Here is a 21,231-nt window from a genome sequence, read left to right as displayed (position 1 = left end):
AGCTTATTGGAGATGTTTAGACATACCTCATACGAGCCAGTGGATCTTTAAGCTCCAAGGATCACATGCACACATAAACTTTGCTTTTCTATCAGTTTAGTTTCCTAATGTGTTTGTAAACCATATAAACAGTGGGTCCCTAAATGAGGAACTGACGCTTGAGTTCATATGTTGTGTTGAAAGGCAGAACAACAGACACACACACACACACACACAAACACATGAAACAAAAGTTTGAAAGTGTGAAATCATTTATTTCAGGAAGGTTCAAGTCGACTCTCCCTAATAAACTACAGAATATAATTTTAATTGGGTTTTTGATCAACTTTCCTCCTCAGAACGTATTTATTTTATAAATGTCGCCGGTTCAATTCGGAACACTCAGCTATTTCATTCTAAACCAACGAGAACGTTCTGGGGAAATGTGCCCAAGGGCTTTATTTTTCTTTGGATATCACGGTGAGGGCTGCCACAAAAGTGACAAACTCCTTGAAGTCAACCGACCCATCCTTGTCGTTGTCCAACATGGCAAAGATCTTGTCCAGTGCTTCCTTGTTGTTGCACTACAGAAAGAAAGTCAGGGGTTATAAGTAGATTGTAAAACATTAGAAATAGAACAAAGAGGTATTCTCAGCTCCGTGTGTCAATTGGAGTCCATCTGTTTTACTTACTATCTGAGGAAACTCTGCACGGAGCAGATCAGAGAGTTCTGCCTTGGACATGTTAGGTCGTCCATCTTTTCCAGCGTGTTTTTCAAAGGTATCCGTGAGTAAGGCCATTGCACGTTGGATCGCTGACATGGTGGCTGAAATTATAAAAAATACGCTGATTAAAATGCATTGATTGAACTCTTATTCTTCAGTTTGTTTTTTGTGTGATAATATCAGGAATGTCCCTGCCCAATTCACTTCCTATGGCTCATAAATGGACTTGATCCTTTTACAGACTAGTCAGTAAGGGAATTTACATTTTATTTCATAACACTAAAATAATTCAGGCTAAAATAAGAACATTTTGTTAATTAAAATTCCCATTTGTATTTTTTCTTTTCAATAAAAAGCCACCAAGGCTTCATTATGATGAGTAAAGTTAGCAGCGGTCAAATCTTTGGGGTATTTTAATTAAATCATCCACCCAGTTACTCCACCCTGTCTTATTTAGAAATAGCATCTATGAGATGGTTCCTATCAGCTGCCACTGATTGAACGTGCTGCAGAAGCTTTTGACTTGTTACAGCAGGAAAAGTGCAGCAGAAACTAATGTTGTTAACAAAGGCTCAGTTAAGGTTAAGTTAAGATAAGGTTAAGGTTAGGTTTAGGTTAAAGTTATGTTTAAGGTTAAAGGTTAAGGGTAAGGTTAGCTCTAGACAAGTAATAGCTGGGATTAAGGTTAGACTAAATCTAGTTTTTTTTTATAAATCCTTCATTCAAACTTTCTGCAGACTAAATGACCATCATGTCTGTTCTTCTCCTTTGAGAACAAACTGTTAGAATCATAATAAGTTTGAAAGTCAAAGTAATTCCAGCTGCAAGACCAGGAGTTAAAAACCTAAACACAAGGGGGCAGCATAGAAAAGACTAACTTTACAGTAAGATTCATAAAGTGTACATAATTATAAAAGAAGAAATGAAGATGGGATATTTTAGCTTTTCTCTCAGGGTTGTTTCCTGATTTGTGTATAAAATACAAAATATTACATATTAGTAACTCACTGAATCCCCATTAATGTCACTGTTATATTTAACAAACACTGTATTCATGCTACAGTGATATGAATGTTTTCATTGGTTTACATCCTGTTTCCGACACAGACTCAACTCACCAGATTGAACCACACCCAGAAGCTCACTTCCTGCATCTGATGCCACATAAAGCTACATATCAACTATTTGGAGAAACTAATTGCAAAAATCTTTAAAGTATTCCACTTACCAAAGTTGTATGAATAGTTGGGTAGATCGAGAGGGTTGGAAGAGAGGGATTTGAGAGGAGACCCCGGACACAAACCTTTTAAATGGAGTCCAACGCCCTCTTTCCAAGCCCCTACCCATCCCTCTCCCATGTCCCTCCTTCCATCTTTAATGCATACAAAATGTTCTTGATTTGCGTGACATTTTACAGTGGGGAACAACACTGTGCCTGATTTCTATTCAAGGATCTCGCAATGTTGAAGAAAGAAAAAAAGAAATCATATGCTCCCTCATCTGGATCTGCGCCCAAACTGAATGTTTTCTCTTGAATCACACTGCATTGTTAGAGGTTTTGCATGATCCTGTTCATCTAACAAACAGACAATGGAAACCTAAGTAATCCACTGAGACAGTACGTAACATCAAACTACCCAAAAGAATAAACATTATAACCTTTACAGCTGCAGCATCCAAACACTGGGGTCTTCCAGATCATTTGAATGCAAATCAATTATATGTATTTTCTCAGATTTTATACTTCATGAGGGAAAGGTTTAAAGAGTATAAAGATTCCAGTCAGCCTGGCTTCGAGAGGCGATCTAATGGATAATTGAGTTAGTATAAGAAAAAGCAGCTTGTAAATGAAAATGCAGATGGAAGAAATAAATCCCTCTTGAGTAAATGTGAATTTGTGATTGAAATGTGACTTGACCAGTTTCAAACTTTTTTTGACTAAAGTCAGTGGTTCTTGTCTTTTCTTTGAATCTCAACAACCTCAACCGGCCTTTCCACTCACAGCAACATTTTGCAACTGTTTAAGTGAGAAGACGACAACGATGACAGGGGGCGGGACGCCATGATTCACTGCCAGAGAATGTTTGTGCCTCTAACGCTGGTGATGTCCTCCCCTGTGAAAACAGACCTCAGTCCCTCAGGGCACAAACGAAAACATATTCTGCAACGTATCAGCTCATTGTATGGGCTATAAATTTGTTGCCACACGTCCCAAATAATGAACCCTCATGCATTCAAGACGTGGTTTCCTGAGTTCCACTGCTGAAACGCAGCTGCTTGTGGTTTGTAGTCTTAATTAGAGGAGCAGTGCAGAGTCTCCAAGATTCACCAAACCCACTTTGGGAAGGGATATGTGAGAAACTGTACCGTCATTGTTAGCTGAGGTTTGAGTAGAAAACAGCTCTTACACAAAACACCGGAAACAATTAGCAGGAATGCACCATCTTTACTGTATTAAATGGTTTCCTTGACTTTAGAATTCAATTCGGTCCTGAGTGAAATGTCCTGGATGGACTGCGTTTAAAGTTTGTAGAGACAGTAATTTATTAAAAGTTGGATTTTCCTTTTTTTAGATGCATATAAGTATGTTGTCTCGTTTTTCTAAAATCTACATGAGGAGACGAAACGAAGTACAGGGAACTGAGATGGCGTGAGGGCAGGGCTCTGTGTTTTGGACAAAACAGTCATTGAGCTCCCCGCCCATCTGTTGGTAACACAGCCCACAAAACTTTCCACTAAAACTCATTGGCTGGGTATGTGTGCGTGTGTATGTGTGTGTGTGTGTGTGTGTGTGTGCGTGTGTGTGTGTGTGTGTGCGTGCGCATGCGTGCGTGCCTGTGTGTGCGAGCAAATATGTGTTTGTTTACCCTGAGTAGAGGATTTCACAGAGGAAGCAGCTAATTTACTTCATGAAGCATTGGTTTCAGCGGCTTTTAATCAAGAAAGAAACAAAGATATATCTCTAGGCTTTTTTTCTTGCTGCCTGGTCCTCATTTTTTGCCTTTTCAGGTTTTTCGTTGCACAGAAAATGCAATGTTATGTGATCCTTAATATGTCTTTGGATTCCTGTAAGAAACACATGCAATCATTTAACAGAGCTTGATCTCAAAAAGCTTGTTACCATCAAGCAGATCCACTTGCGCAACACTGCAATCCTGTTCACTTAAGTTTACGACGTCTGGCTCAGTATTCCTGAACGGGGATGGTAGATGAAAACTGAGCTGGGTTCTCTCTGCAGTTGTGCGGTTTTAACAAAAAAATGATTAAAGAAGAACAACGCTGTTGTTGCTACACAGCTTAGTTAACAATGAGTTTTCTATTGGCCACCAGGAAATATGAGAGCTTCAGAGTGACACACAATGGACCACGTATGTGCACAGTGCACCACTCTTTCTTTGTCCTTCGGTGATTTCTGGTTTCACATTGTTTCTGTGTATTGTCAGTTTGCATCATTGCTGTTTATGCTGAGTCTCTTACTGACTAAATGCTCCTGCAGCAAACAAACTGTTGATAATTGGACTGTTTGCATTGTGTAATTAAGTTCTACGTTCATTTTTGTCTACGGCAGAGTGTCATACGAGACGAATATGAGCTGTTGTGAAACTAGATGCTCAAGAAGCTAAAGCCTCCAGGCTTTTGTACTTTACCGAGTATCACAACTTGTCCTTGCACACACAGACAATGTGGTGTAACTGTCGGGTGCTGCTGATGTAACAACCTGAGTTTTGGCTGTGTGATGATAAGAGTGATGGTCTGGCTTTGGTACGAGAATCTAGGACTTTTTAGCTGTGTCTCACTTCAGGGGCTGCAAATCCTTCGGAGGCTGCATTAGAAGACCGAATTCTCTTAGTGACTAGGCTGCATCCTTTAATCACCAGGAAAAGAAATATTACGTAACACGTTCAAAAGAACGGAAGGGTCGCAGGGTATCTGATGCCAATCCCAGCTGACATTGGGCGAAAAGACCCATATATGGAGACCATCCACGCTCACATTCACACCGATGGACAACTTAGACTCTCCCATTTACCCCAGTATGCATTGCTTTGGACTGTGGGAGGAAAATGGAGATCCCAGGGAAATCCCATGCAAACTCCACACTGGCCTCGGCCCAGCTACAATTCGAGCAAGGAACCGCCTCGCTGTGAGGGGAAGGTGCTAGTAGTATATATTATTGTCATTCATGGTATAAATCAGAATCAGGTTTAATTGGCCAAGTAAGTTGTACAAACAAAGAATTTGACATGGTGAAGTGGCTCTCAATGTTCTTAGATAGAATACACATAATAACCCAAAACAAAAAATGCGATGGTCTAAGAAAAAGAAAGAAATGAAGTGCAGGGATAAATATTGAATGGTATGAGTATTACAGTTGTACAGTGAGGGTGAAATAAATAATATAATTAAATATAATTACAATACAATATAACTTCGGGAGTATTTGTACAATGGTTATAATAAAGAACCAGGGTTATTGCACAGTGCCACGGTGGATCACCTGAGTAATAAATTATGACTAATATAGTGGATGTGATCATTTGTCTATTCATATCCCTTCTTCTTCTTTTGTCATAATTCGACTTTGAAACGTCTGTTGTGGAGGCACCTGGAGGCTTTTGTCATTGTCACCACAACCGTGCTTTCTGTTGAAAGGCTCCACAGAGCGGATGAAGCACTGCCCCGGAGGGTGGTGGCTCCAGCTGAGCCAGTATGGAAAAATACACGGATCATGTTGGGCTGCTGTGTGTCCGGGTGCTTCCCTCTGGTGGGGACAAGTCGCCCCACTGAATCAGACAAACTGTATCTTTATCTGAAATATATAAAACCTTTAACAGCTGCAGTGAGATAGGTTGTGTGTTTTTTGTTATCAGCGGTGAGAGGAGAAGATTGAGTTGAGTAGAGACATGTTCCAGCAGCACAGGAGCAGAAGAGGAGTTCACTAAAACATGCATTTGCTTCATTTACCCATGTGGCGTCTCTGCTGGAGTGTTCAGGATTAATTATATGTCTTTGTGGAGCAGAACAGACATTAGAGATAATTCATGCTTTCACTCCTTTTGTTCCTACTCCTGGAACCAGTCATTTGGGCCTCTCGCAGACCACCTATTAACTTAATTTGTCATAATGGGGTTATGGTTAGGGTTGGATAAAATATGTTATTATATTGTATATATATATATTACAGTTATGAATCAAACATATAAACTCACTATATTCTGCAGAGAGCGGTGTGATATGGTGGTAAATCACATTTCCTCGAGTGTTACGTAGTATTTTGTGGTTAGGCAGAGCCAGTAAACACAAACACCTTTGAGCTTCCTATTTGTGTCAATCTTGCCAAATTCAGAACTTTTTTAAAACAGCTTAAACGCCATTCCTGCTGTGCTGCTTCAGGCTCATATCTGCTGATTTCCAACAAAAACCTGTTTAAACTGTCAAACCTTCTGCGACAGTGCAGCAGATTTCTAAAGCCTATAACTCCCCCCCCCCCCCCCCCCCCCTCCCGTTTCTAGAGCCTGTATTGTATATGTGACTTGTCTTGTCTTGTCTTGCGGATCATGAAGGGTCGATCCCCGAATGTGGTGGATGTAAGTGGCGACGGTCTTTCATCACGACTTGTCTCGCCTACTGCTCAACCGAATGCAGTTGAATTGTGAGAATATTACACTGCATGTCTTTATCTTGATGCCTGACGTCTGTGAGTGAGTCAAAAGTTTTTGCAGCAAATTAAATTTGAATAAATGAAATGCTTTACAGACCAGAATGTCAGTGAGGCATTTCAATGATATATCTTTATAATTTTATCATTATCTCCGTTTACTTGCCTTGGAAGTTTCCTCATTGCAAATGTTGCTACGTGTGTATATTGGGTGGTTGGTGGTAGAGGCCAAATTGTATAGTTCTCCTTTGTGTTACAATTGTATGACCATGCACTATTAAAGATGCAGTCATGGAAATGTACAGGCGTGTAGTTGAGATCTAATTTAAAAACAAGATGGGTGTGGTCTGTGATTTCATTAATGAGTGCTCATATGATAATGTTGTTTATACTACTGAGTTCTCATTGGGCTGAACCTATGATTGAAAATCTTATATTTTTTATTGACAGTTTCATGTTTGGTAGGTCTTATGTTTGACACACCTAGACATAAAAATAAAGAGTTGTGATGAATAATACTTATCATGGAAATCTCGTCCAATCCCAACATACCAGTTCACCGGTCCCTTTGTGCGACTGTAATTATAGCACAAAGCAACTGGTGAAGCTGTTTGTACAGCGAGAAACCAGCTTCACCAGTTATCTGTGCCACAGGTAAAATATTCATCATCGCTCTGAGCGTGGCAAAACATTCCCCTTAAATTCAATGAAGCTACACCAAATTTCACCAACTCATATGTATCAGTTCCCTAAATGAGCCTGATTTAGTTTATTAAGAGTCATGAATAACTCCCTGTAAAAAGGATGAAGTGTTGAAATCTGTACAGTTTGTTTTGTTGATCCTATGTAAAAAACAGAGAGAGGTGGAAATGTTACCTCCTTGGAGAGTTATCAGTAAAGTGGCATGAGGATACCTTCACTGATCTCAGCCATGTTTGTTTCCTCCCACACACAGTGACACTGAATATTACTACACATGCAGTGATTGTTATAAACAGACAAAGGAACACACAACACATTCAATGTCATATTTTTATTCTTCATTATTTCTTATAGTGATAAACAATGAAAGTAACATTCTTTAGCTCCGTGTCACATTTGCCACCGGTCTTCTCTTTACTTTCCACAGCCAGCTCCACCGCCTCTCCTCTTGTTGTAGCCACATTTTGCCATGCAGCTCACACACTTGAGAAACTCCTCGAAGTCGATGTCTCCTTTACACTTCCCTCCCTGGCCCTTGTCACATCCTTCCGCCATTTTAGCCTAGAGAACATGTGATTAGATCAGCATAATGTATGTGAATGGTGAAAAATATAGATGTACATACACGTGTAACTTCATCCTGAAGATAAGCATGTTGAGTCTCTTACCTTGGCCTCAGCGCAATCCATTTCTTTATCCATCATCTTCTTCATCTCCTCCTTGTTCAACTTGCCATCACCATCAGAATACTCCATAAACACCTCCACGAGGTTCTTAATGGCTACTTGTAAACGTGCCATGGCTGCAGCTGGAGAGAAAGATTCATGCTGCTGTTTAGTAAATGCTCAGGAGTTCATGTATTTGAGTTCATGTATTTAAAACGTACAGAGTTCACATAAGATAGAGATGGAGTCTTATCAAACGTCTTGATGTTGCAGAATTAGAATAAAATTATTTAAATTTTTAGTTAAATTTTGCATCGGTACTCACTTTAGGGTTTCAGTTCAGCAGGTGAAAAGAGATCAGGTCTGTGTCAGCAGCTCGGACTGTGATCCGACTGATGGAAGGAGCCTAGTTTTATAAGAGCAGATGTTTGACACACCTAGACATAGAAATAAATATTTGTGCTGATCCATGATGAAAATTGACATTTTGCTTACTCCCAACAAACCAGTTCACCAGTTATTTTGTGCGACACTGTGGATAAAGCACAAACCAACTGATGAAGGTGTTTGTACAGCGAGAAACCAGTTCCACAGTCAATTTGTGCCACAGGTCAAAAAATATTCATCATCGTTTTAAGGGTGGATTCATGTTTGTGTGTGTCAAAGGTTTGCAGTGTGCGTGTGTTTGTGTGTGTTTGTGTGTGTGTGTGTGTGTGTGTGTGTGTTTTACTGGATATTCAATTAGTCTTGGACAAGAAACTCCTTCTTCTTATTGTGCCACTTATTGTGGAGATAATTCATGAAAATTGAAATTGGGAAATTGATGTCCTTCAAAAATGTAGTCAGAGCCATCGTGCATGTGTGTGTTTGTGTGTGTGTCTAGATATGATAGTTGTAACCCCACTTTCAGATACAGATACTTATTTTCATGTACCTCATTATTGATACACGTCCTGCAGCACAAACCAATTGACGTTTATTCACACTTCCTTAGTATTTATTATTTTTATTATGTTGTATTTATTGTTCCCTACATTTCAACGTATATGTAAACTTAGGCTGAAAAACATACCAACATTGCAACACAGGATATTATTACTGCGTGTCTGAGGTTCATATGTGATATCATGAAAAATAATACAATATTTTGAGACACATTTAAAACTAACAACTCAATTCAATCACAAATCCCTGTAAATCGAGTTCAACAAAAAAATATATAATACAAAGGATCACTCAAATAACACCTGCATAATATAATTTAGTGTAATTCAAAGGCCAGTTTGTGATCCCGTGAATCAGCATGTGTCTGTCTTTTTACACATGCATGTGATCATTTCTGCCAGACCGGCTTGTTTACTCTCATTAAAAAGAGGCTTCCTCCTCTGCCATCTTCATTCCTGAATGAAGGCCAAGTTGGTGAGTCTAACCTGAGGACTCTAGTGACCTAAATACACAGATTACTACACAAAAATGTTCACAAAATGTATTTTCTGTCATAAAAGCATTTATCTTCAGCACTCAACACCCTCATGAATCTTTTTCAGCTGCAGCTGTGGCTCATGCAGAACAGGCCATTAAGAACATTGTGGTCGTGGATGGCCAGTTCCAGAAAAAAGAGTCAAAGAAGGTGATGGAGTCAGAAGTTGAAAGCCCTGATGATAAAGTAAGAGCCTCAACATGCTCAACTTAAATGATGAATATACTTTTTTTTTCAGATTTTCCACTTAGATGTATTTCTTGCTGTTACCTGTAATACTGTTTTCTTCAGGCCAAAAATAATGCAGCTGACTTTGACAAGGCCATTGGGAGGATGGCCAGAAATTATGATGGAGATATCGAATTTAAAGAGTTTCTCGTGTGTGTGACCTGCATGGCAAAATGCTGCTATACCAACAGACTGTGGCATTGAATGTGTTGTGGGTTTTCTTATGAGTGTTTATTGCAATAAAACAAACACACACACACACTGCAAACCTTTGACCACACAAACATGAATCCACCCTCAGAGCCCTGAGTAATGTTTAATGACCTGTGGCACAAATTGACTGTGGAACTGGTTTCTTGCTGCACAAACACCTTAATCGGTCTATCTACAATGTCGCACAAAAGAAATGGTGAACTGGTTTGTTGGGACTGAGCAAAATCTCCACTTGCATCATGAATCAGCACATATATTTATTTCTATGTCTAGGTGTGTCAAACATCGGCTCTTATAAAAAAAAGACTTCTTCCTTCAGTCTGATCACAGTCCGAGCTACTGACACAGACCTGATCTCTCTTCACCTGCTGAACTGAAACTCTAAAGTGAGTACTGATTATACTTAAACTGTTTTTTTCCTTATAGCTTTATTTAGTGTCATTGCAAACATAGGTGCAATATTGTTGTTGTTAATATCGCTTGATTATATTTACACTTTTAAAAATGGAATTAAATGAACTTGGATAAGACTCCACAATATGTGTTTTGCAAAATGATAAAATATCTATCTTATTTGAACTCTGTACGTTTAAAATACATGAACTCCTGAGCATTTCTCCTCTTTACTAAACACCAGCATGAAACTTTTTCTCCAGCTGCAGCCATGGCACGTTTACAAGTAGCCATTAAGAACCTCGTGGAGGTGTTTATGGAGTATTCTGATGGTGATGGCAAGTTGAACAAGGAGGAGATGAAGAAGATGATGGATAAAGAAATGGATTGCGCTGAGGCCAAGGTAAGAGACTCAACATGCTCATCTTCAGGATGAAGTTACACGTGTATGTACATCTTTATTTTTCTAATCACGTGTTTTCTAGGCTAAAATGGCGGAAGGATGTGACAAGGGCCAGGGAGGGAAGTGTAAAGGAGACATAGACTTCGAGGAGTATCTCAAGTGTGTGAGCTGCATTGCAAAATGTGGCTACAACAAGAGGAGAGGCGGTGGAGCCGGCTGTGGAAAGTAAAGAGAAGACCGGTGGCAAATGTGACACGGAGCTAAAGAATGTGACTTTCATTGTTCATCACTATAAGAAATAATGAAGAATAAAAATATGACATTGAATGTGTTGTGTGTTCCTTCGTCGGTTTATAACAATCACTGCATGCGTAGTAATATTCAGTGTCACTGTGTGTGGGAGTAAACAAACATGGCTGAGATCAGTGAAGGTATCCTCATGCCACTTTACTGATGACTCTCCAAGGAGGTAACGTTTCCACCTCTCTGTGTTTTTTACATAAGATCAACAAAAATAACTGGATAGATTTCCATGAAACTTGGTGGGATGGATGCAGAAGAGCATTTGTGAAGCTGGTTTCTCGCTGTACAAACAGCTTTACCAGTTGCTTTGTGCTATAATTACAGTGTCGCACAAAGGGACTGGTGAACTGGTTTGTTGGGACTGGAGGAGAATTCCATGATAAGTATTAGTCATCACAACTCTTTATTTTTATGTCTAGGTGTCAAACATATGACCTATCTGACAACATGAAGCTGTCCATAAAACAAATAAAATATTTCATCATGAGTTCAGACCAATGAGAACTCAGAAGTATAAACAACATTATCACGTGAGCACTCAGTAAACAAGGCACAGACCACACCCATCTTTGAACTTGTTTTTAAATTAGAACTCAACTACACGCCTGTACATTTTCATGACTGCATCTGACGCACTTGTCATACAATTGTAACACAAAGGGAAACTATACACTTTGACCTCTACCACCCAATACACACACGTAGCAAACTGTAATTACAGAGACTCAAGAATCATAAATCTTATAAATCTGCAATGAGGAAACATCTAAAGAAAGTAACAAAGGTATTAATAAAAAAATAACAGAGATAAAGTAACGAAATGTTTAAAAATACAAAAGAGACGAGACAAAGTGAATTATCTTCCACTCCTCACTGGTTCACTCACTCACGTTCCAGTCCATCTGAAGGGGCAGCTGCATTTAAATATATCAGAGACCATAGGATCAAAGCAGCTGCAATGCCTGTCAATCACATTGACGTTCTGAGCCATATTCAGATTACTACGTTATTAAAGGAGTACCCAGTAATCTTGAGTTGAACCACACCCATCTTTGAACTTGGCCTACATCTAGATCTAAACCACACACCTGTAAAAGTGTAACCTTCATACATGTTATGAGTTTAACTGACAGAACTGACTTGTTCTAGTACAAGGCCGGGAGGCTGCGAGAAGACTGTAATGTTTGCCTCAGGGTATATGTTCTACAATACAGAATTAGATCGAAGCCCATTTCAACCAGGAAAAGAAAAGAAAATTAAATTTATTAAGCTTATGCCTGTTTCTACAAGTTATAGCTTCACACAATATGTACAGGATCTTAGGAGCCAACAATTCTTGCTGACCAAAATAGTTTTACACGATAAAATGAAATGTGAAAGTAATCCAAGCTAACTAACTACCTAAAGATTTTCAACTTGCTTAGATGGCCAGTGGTGGCAGATGCTCACTTCTGTTAACCCTGTAGCACCCCTTGTTGTAAGATTACAACGTTACCTTTAACCATCCTAAAAAACAATCTGGCTTTTTTTTTCTTGTTTTTTTACCACATTTACATAGTCATTGGGTCCTATTGTTCAGTCTCACAATGTTATTGGATCGTACATTTGTTTATAAGTCACGCCTTCTGGCCATGAACTCACACAACCTCTCAAGGTTTCCTTCGAACAACATCTATTGGTTTCATTGGACTGGATTCATCAGATGCATGTAAGTAAATGTCTTTTATATATTTTTTGGTTGTTATTATAATGTCTAGAGCATGTACATATGTAGTTAGTGTGGAATAGATGCATCAAATTTCTTTTAGAGCTTATTATATAATTGTTGCAATTATACAACACTGTGTGGTAGTCAAAATAGCTGGCTTGTTGCAGTGGGCTCAAACAGGTTGTGTTCCCTCCACTACACCACTGCCTGAAACAAAGTGTTTTCTTTATACATGGATAGTATACATTCTACCCTTGTATTGTGTTCTGGTCAAATTTGACTGATTTAAAAGTTTTATCTCTAAAAAATGTAGTTAATTTGATCAGCCTGACCTAAAATTCCATGACTTTGTCCATGGAACAATTCAGTTCTGGGGACAGGAATGTTCCTGAATGTGGGGTGTGGATGTAAGTGGGGGGGATGCATGTTTTCCTTTTAGTATGATAATTAGAGCCATTAAACCATTTACATTTACATTTAGGGAATTTAGCAGACGCTTTTGTCCAAAGCGACTTACCAGGCTGACAGTATTGTCTGCATGGAAAACATTTCTACCCTGAGCACTTGGTCCACCACCCTATCTATTCCTTCAGGTTATGTACTACAATATATAAAACATATATTCATGTTAATTAATTGATATTTTATTTTCAGAATGCCACCAGCAAGGAGAGAGCCGCGATACATGGTGCAGGATGTTATTGACCTGGTCCAAAATGGAGAGAGTGAGGTTGAGATTGAAATCAGTGACACAGATGAGAGTGATGAAGACTCCGATGAAGATGTCTGTAAAGAAGTGGACAAAGAAAACCAACCACCCATGGTCTGTGCAGCTGATAATTACGTGGACATCGAGCCAAAAACAACTCTGTGGATGAGATGATGATTCCTGATGACTCATTTACAGCCAAATATAAGTTCCCCATCAAATCCCGTCGCTGGTACATGTACATCTTCTGGCACACCATCATCCTCGCTGTGATCAATGCCTGGTTGCTCTACAAGCGGGACTGTAAAGCGCTTAAGGTGTCTAGCAAAGAGACAATGAACAGGAGACAGTTTCAGGCACAGCTAGCATCCTCTCTTATCCTGGTAAACGCAACACTTCAAACTCCAAAGAGAGGACGGCCATCTTCAGGCAAAGGGAGCCCAGCAACACAGTCAGTGACATCAGGAAGCCCTCTGAATGCTCAGAAGCTCCCATTGGATGTACGCAAGGACCTAGTTGGTCATTTCCCAAGGAAGACAGGGAGAGGACGCTGCAGACAGTGCAATAAAGGATACACCAACACGCAATGCAGAAAGTGTGATGTTCGCCTTAAAGATAACACAATGACACAATGTCATAAAAAGAAAAAAAGAGGGGAAAAACGCGCTTTTTAAGAGTTTTATCTTGTTTAATATTTTTAATAATTTTAATAAATTACTTCATAAAAATATGACTAATGTGTGATTATTATTAATGTTATATACCGTTATGGGGCTAAGTAAGCAATCAACCCTGCAAATGAACCATTAGTTGTTCTGAATTGTTCATACAACGTGAGTACAAATACAGAAATCCCGCTCCCAACTAAGCCCAATGTTGCAATATTACAACATTTCTCTAAAAACGTACATAAACTTTTTTTTTTTTTTTAAATCTTTCATTTCTGCATCAAAGGCCTCATACAACATGATCTGAAAGGTCAAATAATTTTTTTTTTTAGGTTTTTCTATATTTGGGGCTTACAGGGTTAAAGGAGTGCAGTATTTTGATACACGTGTGCCACCTGGCGGTCAGGGGGGATATTGCATCGATTAGATCATCTGCAGACAGTCGTTGTAGGGAGTAGAAGAGATGACAGCCAGTGTTGTTCATGACTGAACTCAAAAGAACACCTTCAGGATTTCTCCTATTAATTGCAAAATACCTTAACTATGTCAATTTAAATTAATTAAATATAAAAAAAGGAAAAAATGTATGTGCAATGGGATTCTGCGCAGGATGTGCGCAGTTAGCTTCTGCGCAGGATGTACGCATGCGGTTTTATTTTTTTCATTTTTTTTATTTAATTTAATTTAATTTGATTTTTTTATATTTATTCTTATATTTAATTGTTTTTATATTACATTTTTCATCATCATCGTCATCATTTCTCCGCGCTGGTTCAGGGGTAAATGATGCTTGTCTTCACAGGTGACTGACATACGCAAGCCGGTACTGTCACTGGTTATTTTGGCTCGCTGTCTGTCCGGTAACCAGCCGTTCGGACCGCTCCGTGAATAAGGAGCAGGAGAAGTCTTTCATTCTCACTTACCACCTTAAAACAAACAAATGGAATTTTTAACTGAACTATTAACTAGTTCAGAATTTAAATGGTGAACTATGAACGTGAAGTACTCATGTTTACTTTTATTATCTGAACTTTGAACTAGTTCTTGAGAGGTGTGAACTTGCACAACACAACGAAATGTCCAAACATTACATCAGAAACATGCAGTAGTTCACTCTTTGTTGTTTGAAAATTTTCCAAAATGCACAAGTTAACCCCTCTGAAAACACACACAGGCGTTGCAGGTGTATAAATTCAATCTTCAGGCTTAAATCCTGTTGTCATATTCAGCTTTATGTGCTCGCCCCGTCTTATATGAGATTAACAGTGAAGCTGCACGACCTGTCCTAACTTTACTGTGTCCTCACAGAGTCATATTACTAATAACTGTTCCATGTCTTTACATTACTGACTGCTGGATGCTCCACCCAACAGGCAAAGCAACCAATCACAAACTCCCGTCAGGAAGGCAGGGGGAAATGACAACCAAAAGAAAGGCACCTTTTTCTGGACTGTGCGCCCGTTAACACTCTGTGGTGTGAATATAAATCCAGTGTATAAGATATCAAATTGAATACAACCTGATATAAAGGACAGCTTTATTAAAGTTGTTTTTCCACTCTGCTCCCAAACAATAGATCTAACATTATTGTTTCTGATGATTTGGAATTTTTGTTTTTAATTAAGCATAAAAATTGATGAAGAGATGAAGAATCTAGACACATGACTTTTATGGAAGACAAAGACATCAGTCACAGTTCTAACCCACGGAGAACAGTCCCTCTCAGCAGTGGTGGGATGTTATGAACTACATTTACTTTGTTACTGTACGTTTTTTATGTATCTGGTATTTACTTAAGTAGATTTATTTCAGGTACTCTCTTGAATTCAATAAATTTGATTGATTGAATTACACTCCAAGTACATGTCTCAGCAAATAGTACATCTTAATACTGCATTTTGAAAATGGACTGAGTAGCATGTTCACACAGTTTTTTATATAAAAGTAATCAATCCATACCAAGAGGAGAATGTATGTTTGTTTCCTTTCACGACAACAACACCAGATACTCTCCAGTGAGACGTGCAGTGATTGATTCAAAAGACAGAGGAAGCCCCCGACAAATTCATTCATTTTTTGAAAGTTTATTTTCAGTTTGTACGTTAGACAAGTGAACATCACATGTTGCATGCACTTTTTAGACATAGGAAACAAGCTTGAGTTTTATTAAACGTGCAAAATAGCTTGAGAGCAATAGCATCTGGAAGACTGGGTCACAAATGAAATCTAAGTTGTTTATATGCCAAATATATATATAGAATATTTCTAATATGTTACAGAGCTTCCATCATTTTAGGAGTGAATCTTCAGTCTTCTTGCTCAGGTTCCTGTTCTTTGCCCTTGCCTTTCTTGCCTCCCTTGCCTCCCTTGCCTCCCTTGCCTGTCTTCTTTTTGTAGTGGCACTTGGCCAGGTACGACACACACCGACAAAACTCCCGGAAGTTGACCTCACCGTCATGGTTTTTGTCCAGCATCTGCATGGATTCCTCAATATCATCTGCATTGATTGTACCCTTGAAAATGGATTCTTACAGTTAGATGATGAGTAGGAAATGCACAAAACCAGATGTCAGAATATAACAAATAATCCGCAGAGGCATATTTGTTATGGATAACTGTGGAATATGTTACCTGAGTGTTTTGCATCACTTACTTTCAACTCAGGACTTTGTATTTCTTGCTGCAACACTTTCTTTAATTCCTCCTTGTTTAACTTGTTCTTCTTGCCCTCATTTTCGGCGTACTCCTGGAATATATCCACAATGTTTGTGATGACATGATCCAGACGAGCCATATCTACAGCTGAGGGGAAAAATTGTAATTGATTTTACAAATGAATCGATGGAAAAGAAGAATAAAATACCTTAAAACCACTAATAATGCAACAGAGAACAAGATAAAAGACGATTATCCGGGCATTGTGTTGTCGGGCCTCATGAAATCTCTTGATAAAGTCAGTTATAGATACATATTTTAGACAATGACATAAATGTTCAGAGCTGTAGAATAACTTTAGTAAAGAACTTTTCTACACAATATTCTCTCTGTTCTATTGAATCGTTCGCTCGGTCCCTACTCCAGCATTTGGCAGTTTCCATCTGTGCTCACCTCAGAGTCCTCGTTCACCAGAAGCAGAGAAAAAATCACGTTTGTCTCACTACTGGTCCCAGATGAGAGTGTGGTCAGAGCGAGGGGGAAAGCCTCCTTTTAAAGAGAAGACACTCGTCTGACACACACACACACACACGTGCCCAGACACACAAAGTCACAAACACACACACACACACTTACACAAACACCTGCAGTGATTCATGCCTGTGCAATGTACCCCACTCCACCCGCACCTCTCGCTCCACATCTTTTTTATTTCAATAAAGTAAATTGGAAAGCTTGAGTATGGTTTCAATTCTACCTAAAAAGTCAGACATGTGTGTGTTTACATTTGCACTACAGTTTTGCTATTGTTCCATATTGATATATATATATAAAATATACATTTTGCCTTGGGATGGTAGTTAAAAAACCTGTTCAGGACTGAAAAAGCCTGTTCCCTATATATATATATATATATATATATAGGGAACAGGCTTTTATATATATATATATAGGGAACAGGCTTTTTCAGTCCTGAACAGGTTTTTTAACTACCATCCCAAGGCAAAATGTACATTACACTTAACATGACTGAAAAACCTGTTCCCTTCTGTCGCCAAAGTTCTGTGGGAATGTAAATACTTTTACCACAAGGGAATTCCTTGCTTTTCTCAATGACTCATGGCTCATACCAACAACATATGGTTCAGGTCTTACCTTTCACATGTATATGTTCAAAAACATGCCTCTAATCAATTGCACATAATAATAACATCTATGAAAAGGTACTAGATGGTTCAGAAATATTTTGTTGTTTTTTATTTGTAACAGTTTAAAAAGTTACTTCTTATTCCTCAAGTTAATTCTCTGTGCTATTTTGAATAAAGCTGAATACACTTTTGAATGTTTGATCTTATCACGTGTTCTCTAGGCTAAAATGGCGGAAGTATGTGACAAGGGTCAGGGAGGGAAGTGTAAAGGAGACATCAACTTCTAGGAGTTTCTCAAGTGTGTGAGCTGCATGGCAAAATGCAGCTACAACAAGAGGAGAGAAGACCGGTGGCAGATGTGACACAGAGGCTATAGATGTGACTTTCATTGTTCCTCACTATAAGAAAAAATTAAACTATGACATTGAATGTGTTGAGTGTTCCTTCGTCTGTTTATAACAATCACTGCATGCGTAGTAATATTCAGTGTTACTGTGTATGGGAGGAAACAAACATGGCTGAGATCAGTGAAGATAGCCCCATGCCACTTTACTGATAACACTCCAAGGAGGTAATGTTTCCACCTCTCTCTGTTTTTTACATAAGATCAACAAAAAGAACTGGATAGATTCCCATGAAACTTGGTGGGATGGATGCAGTAGAGCAACTGGTGGAGCTGGTTTCTCGCTGTACATATAGCTTTACCAGTTGCTTTGTGCTATAATTACAGTGTCGCACAAAGGGACTGGTGAACTGGTTTGTTGGGACTGGACGAGAATTCCATGATAAGTATTAGTCATCACAACTCTTTATTTTTATGTCTAGGTGTCAAACATATGACCTATCTGACAACATGAAGCTGTCCATAAAACAAATAAAATATTTCATCATGAGTTCAGACCAATGAGAACTCAGTAGCCTGTACATTTTCATGACTGCATCTTTAATAGGTCACTTGTCATACAATTGTAACACAAAGGGAAACTATACAGTTTGACCTCTACCACCTACTACACACAATACACACATGTAGCAAACTGTAATAACAGAGACTCAAGAATCATAAATCTTATAAATATGCAATGAGGAAACATCCAAAGAAAGTAAACGAAGGTATCGATAAAATTACAAAGATAAGATAAGGAAATTCTTAAAAATACAAAAGAGACGAGACAAAGTGAATTATCCTCCACTCCTCACTGGTTCACTCAGTCACGTTCCAGTCCATCTGAAGGGGCAGCTGCATTTAAATATATCAGAGACCATAGGATCAAAGCAGCTGCAATGCCTGTCAATCACATTGACGTTCTGAGCCATATTCAGATTATTACGTTATTAAAGGAGTACTCAGTTTTGAGTTGAACCACACCCATCTTTGGACTTGGCCTTCATCTAGATTTAAACCACGCACCTGTAAAAGTGTAACCTACATACATGTTATGAGTTTAACTGACAGAACAGACTTGTTCTAGTACAAGACCGGGGGGGCGAGAGAAGACTGCAATGTTTGCCTCAGGGTATATCTTCTACAATACAGAATTAGATCGAAGCCCATTTCAACCAGGAAAAGATATGTACAGGATCTTAGGAGCCAACAATTCTTGCTGGCCAAAATAGTTTAAAACGATTAATTAAATGCATCAAAGTAATCCAAGCTAACGAACTAACTAAAGGTGCTCAACTTGAGTAGATGGCTAGTGGTTGCAGATGCTTACTTCTGTTAAAGAAGTGCAGTATTTTTTATGCACGTGCGCCACCTGGCAGTCAAGGGGGATACTGCATCGATTAGATCGTCTGCAGACAATCGTTGTAGGGAGTAGAAGAGATAGATAGATAGATAGATAGATAGATAGATAGATAGATAGATTACTTTATTCATCCCCGAAGGGAAATTAAGTCGTCATAGCAGCTGGTACATTTGAATACAATAAAATACAATACAATAGAATAAAATAAAAAATATTGAGGTAGAAAGAATAAAAACAGAAACACAAGATAAATAGGTAGATAAGGTGCAGTGGCAGATGATGGTAATGTTATTGTTAGACAGTATGTAAAAAATAGTAAAGTATATATATTATATAATATAACATAATATATATTTATATATGATAGTAATTATACCAATATAAAAGCAGTATATAGTAATAATGGCAGCAACAGTATATATGATAATAATAGTAAATATAATAATAATAACATGTACACATGTATAAATATGTGTATATAGACTCATATATACAAAGAATATATAAAGAGTATGATATAATATATGATATATAGTTAGGGTATAAATATAAGTATTTGACGATACAATAGATAATATAATATACTATGAGTGTAAGAATATGTAGACAGAGTGTGCAAAAGACAGTATTATTGTATAAAATGATATATAGTATCAATATGGTTTATATTAACGCATATCATATATGATGTGAAGTAAGTGTTCCAGTATATGGAGCGGAGTGTTGTACAGGGTACACAGTGCAAGGAGACAGGTATGTTTAGTGCAGTTCTGTGATAGTGGCTCTGACAGAGGTAGATGAGTTGTACAGTCTTATTGCGGTTGGGAGGAACAACTTCCTGTATCGTTCCTTAGAGCAGCGGGGTTGAATGAGTCTGTGGCTGAAGCTGCTCCTTAGCTTGTCCAGTGTTATGTGGAGGGGGTAAGAGGGATTGTCCATGATTGCCAGCAGTTTTGCCAGAATCCTGTCCTCCAGCACCTTCTTCAGGGTGACAAGCTTAGAGCCAACCACAGACTCTGCCTTCCTGATGAGTTTTCTCAGTCTGTTGACGTCCTTAGCCTTGATGCCCGCACCCCAGGACTACCCCAACTAGTTTCATGACAGAGTAGGACTGCTCCAAACTTCCAGATGCAACATTTTGAAACAGCTTTAGAATAAACTGAATTCTTGTGAGCGGAGATATAGACAAATTGAATAACAGAAACATTTGTTATGATGTAAGGCATTTCATTTCCTTATTTAGCAGTAGGTCACTCTTTGTTATCAAAAAATGCACAAATTAACCCCTCTGAAAACACACACAGCCGTTTCTGGTGTATAAATTCAATCTTCAGGCCTAAATATAATAGTCGTATTCAGCTTTATGTGCTCATCCTGTCTTATATGAGAGTAACGGTGAATCTGCATGACGTGTCCTGACTTTACTGTGTCCCCACAGAGTCATATTACTAATAACTGTTTCATTTTGTTTATATTACTGACTGAATGATGCTCCACCCAACAGGCCACGCAACCAATCACAAACTCCTGTCAGGAAGGCAGGGCAAAATGACAACCAATAGAAAGGCAAGTTTTTTTGCTCCACAGGATGGAATGTGAGGCGGTTAACACTTTGTGGTGTGGATATAAATCCAGTGTATAAGATATCAAATTGAATAGAACATGATATTAAGGAGAGTTTCATGTAAGTTGTTTGTCCACTCTGCTCCCAAACAATAGCTCTAACATTATTGTTTCTGATGATTTGAGATTTTTGTTTTTAATTTAACATAAAAATTTATGAAGAGGTGAAGAATCTAGACCGAGACACATGACTTTTAGGGAAGACAAAGACATCAGTCATAG

General features: G+C 38.5%; 2 protein-coding genes across 2 annotated transcripts; both read right to left on the bottom strand.

The window, feature by feature from the left end:
* Nucleotides 1-233: 233 nt before the first annotated feature.
* On the bottom strand, nt 234-2,058 carry LOC133964994 (ictacalcin-like). The gene is made up of 3 exons (XM_062399354.1): nt 1,933-2,058; nt 672-805; nt 234-563 (listed from the first exon to the last, which is right to left on the bottom strand). Exons 2-3 carry the CDS (start codon nt 798-800, stop codon nt 438-440), a joined length of 255 nt encoding a protein of 84 aa, XP_062255338.1. The 5' UTR covers nt 801-805; nt 1,933-2,058; the 3' UTR covers nt 234-437.
* Nucleotides 2,059-16,055: 13,997 nt separating this feature from the next.
* LOC133964444 (protein S100-G-like) lies at nt 16,056-17,007 on the bottom strand. The gene is made up of 3 exons (XM_062398525.1): nt 16,944-17,007; nt 16,489-16,637; nt 16,056-16,348 (listed from the first exon to the last, which is right to left on the bottom strand). Exons 2-3 carry the CDS (start codon nt 16,627-16,629, stop codon nt 16,142-16,144), a joined length of 348 nt encoding a protein of 115 aa, XP_062254509.1. The 5' UTR covers nt 16,630-16,637; nt 16,944-17,007; the 3' UTR covers nt 16,056-16,141.
* Nucleotides 17,008-21,231: the final 4,224 nt, after the last annotated feature.

Source organism: Platichthys flesus, chromosome 11 (assembly GCF_949316205.1).
Source record: "Platichthys flesus chromosome 11, fPlaFle2.1, whole genome shotgun sequence".
In the NCBI taxonomy this organism is placed as follows: domain Eukaryota; kingdom Metazoa; phylum Chordata; class Actinopteri; order Pleuronectiformes; family Pleuronectidae; genus Platichthys; species Platichthys flesus.
The sequence above is the reverse complement of the archived record's forward strand: the minus strand, read 5'-3'. Positions and strand labels throughout refer to the sequence as shown.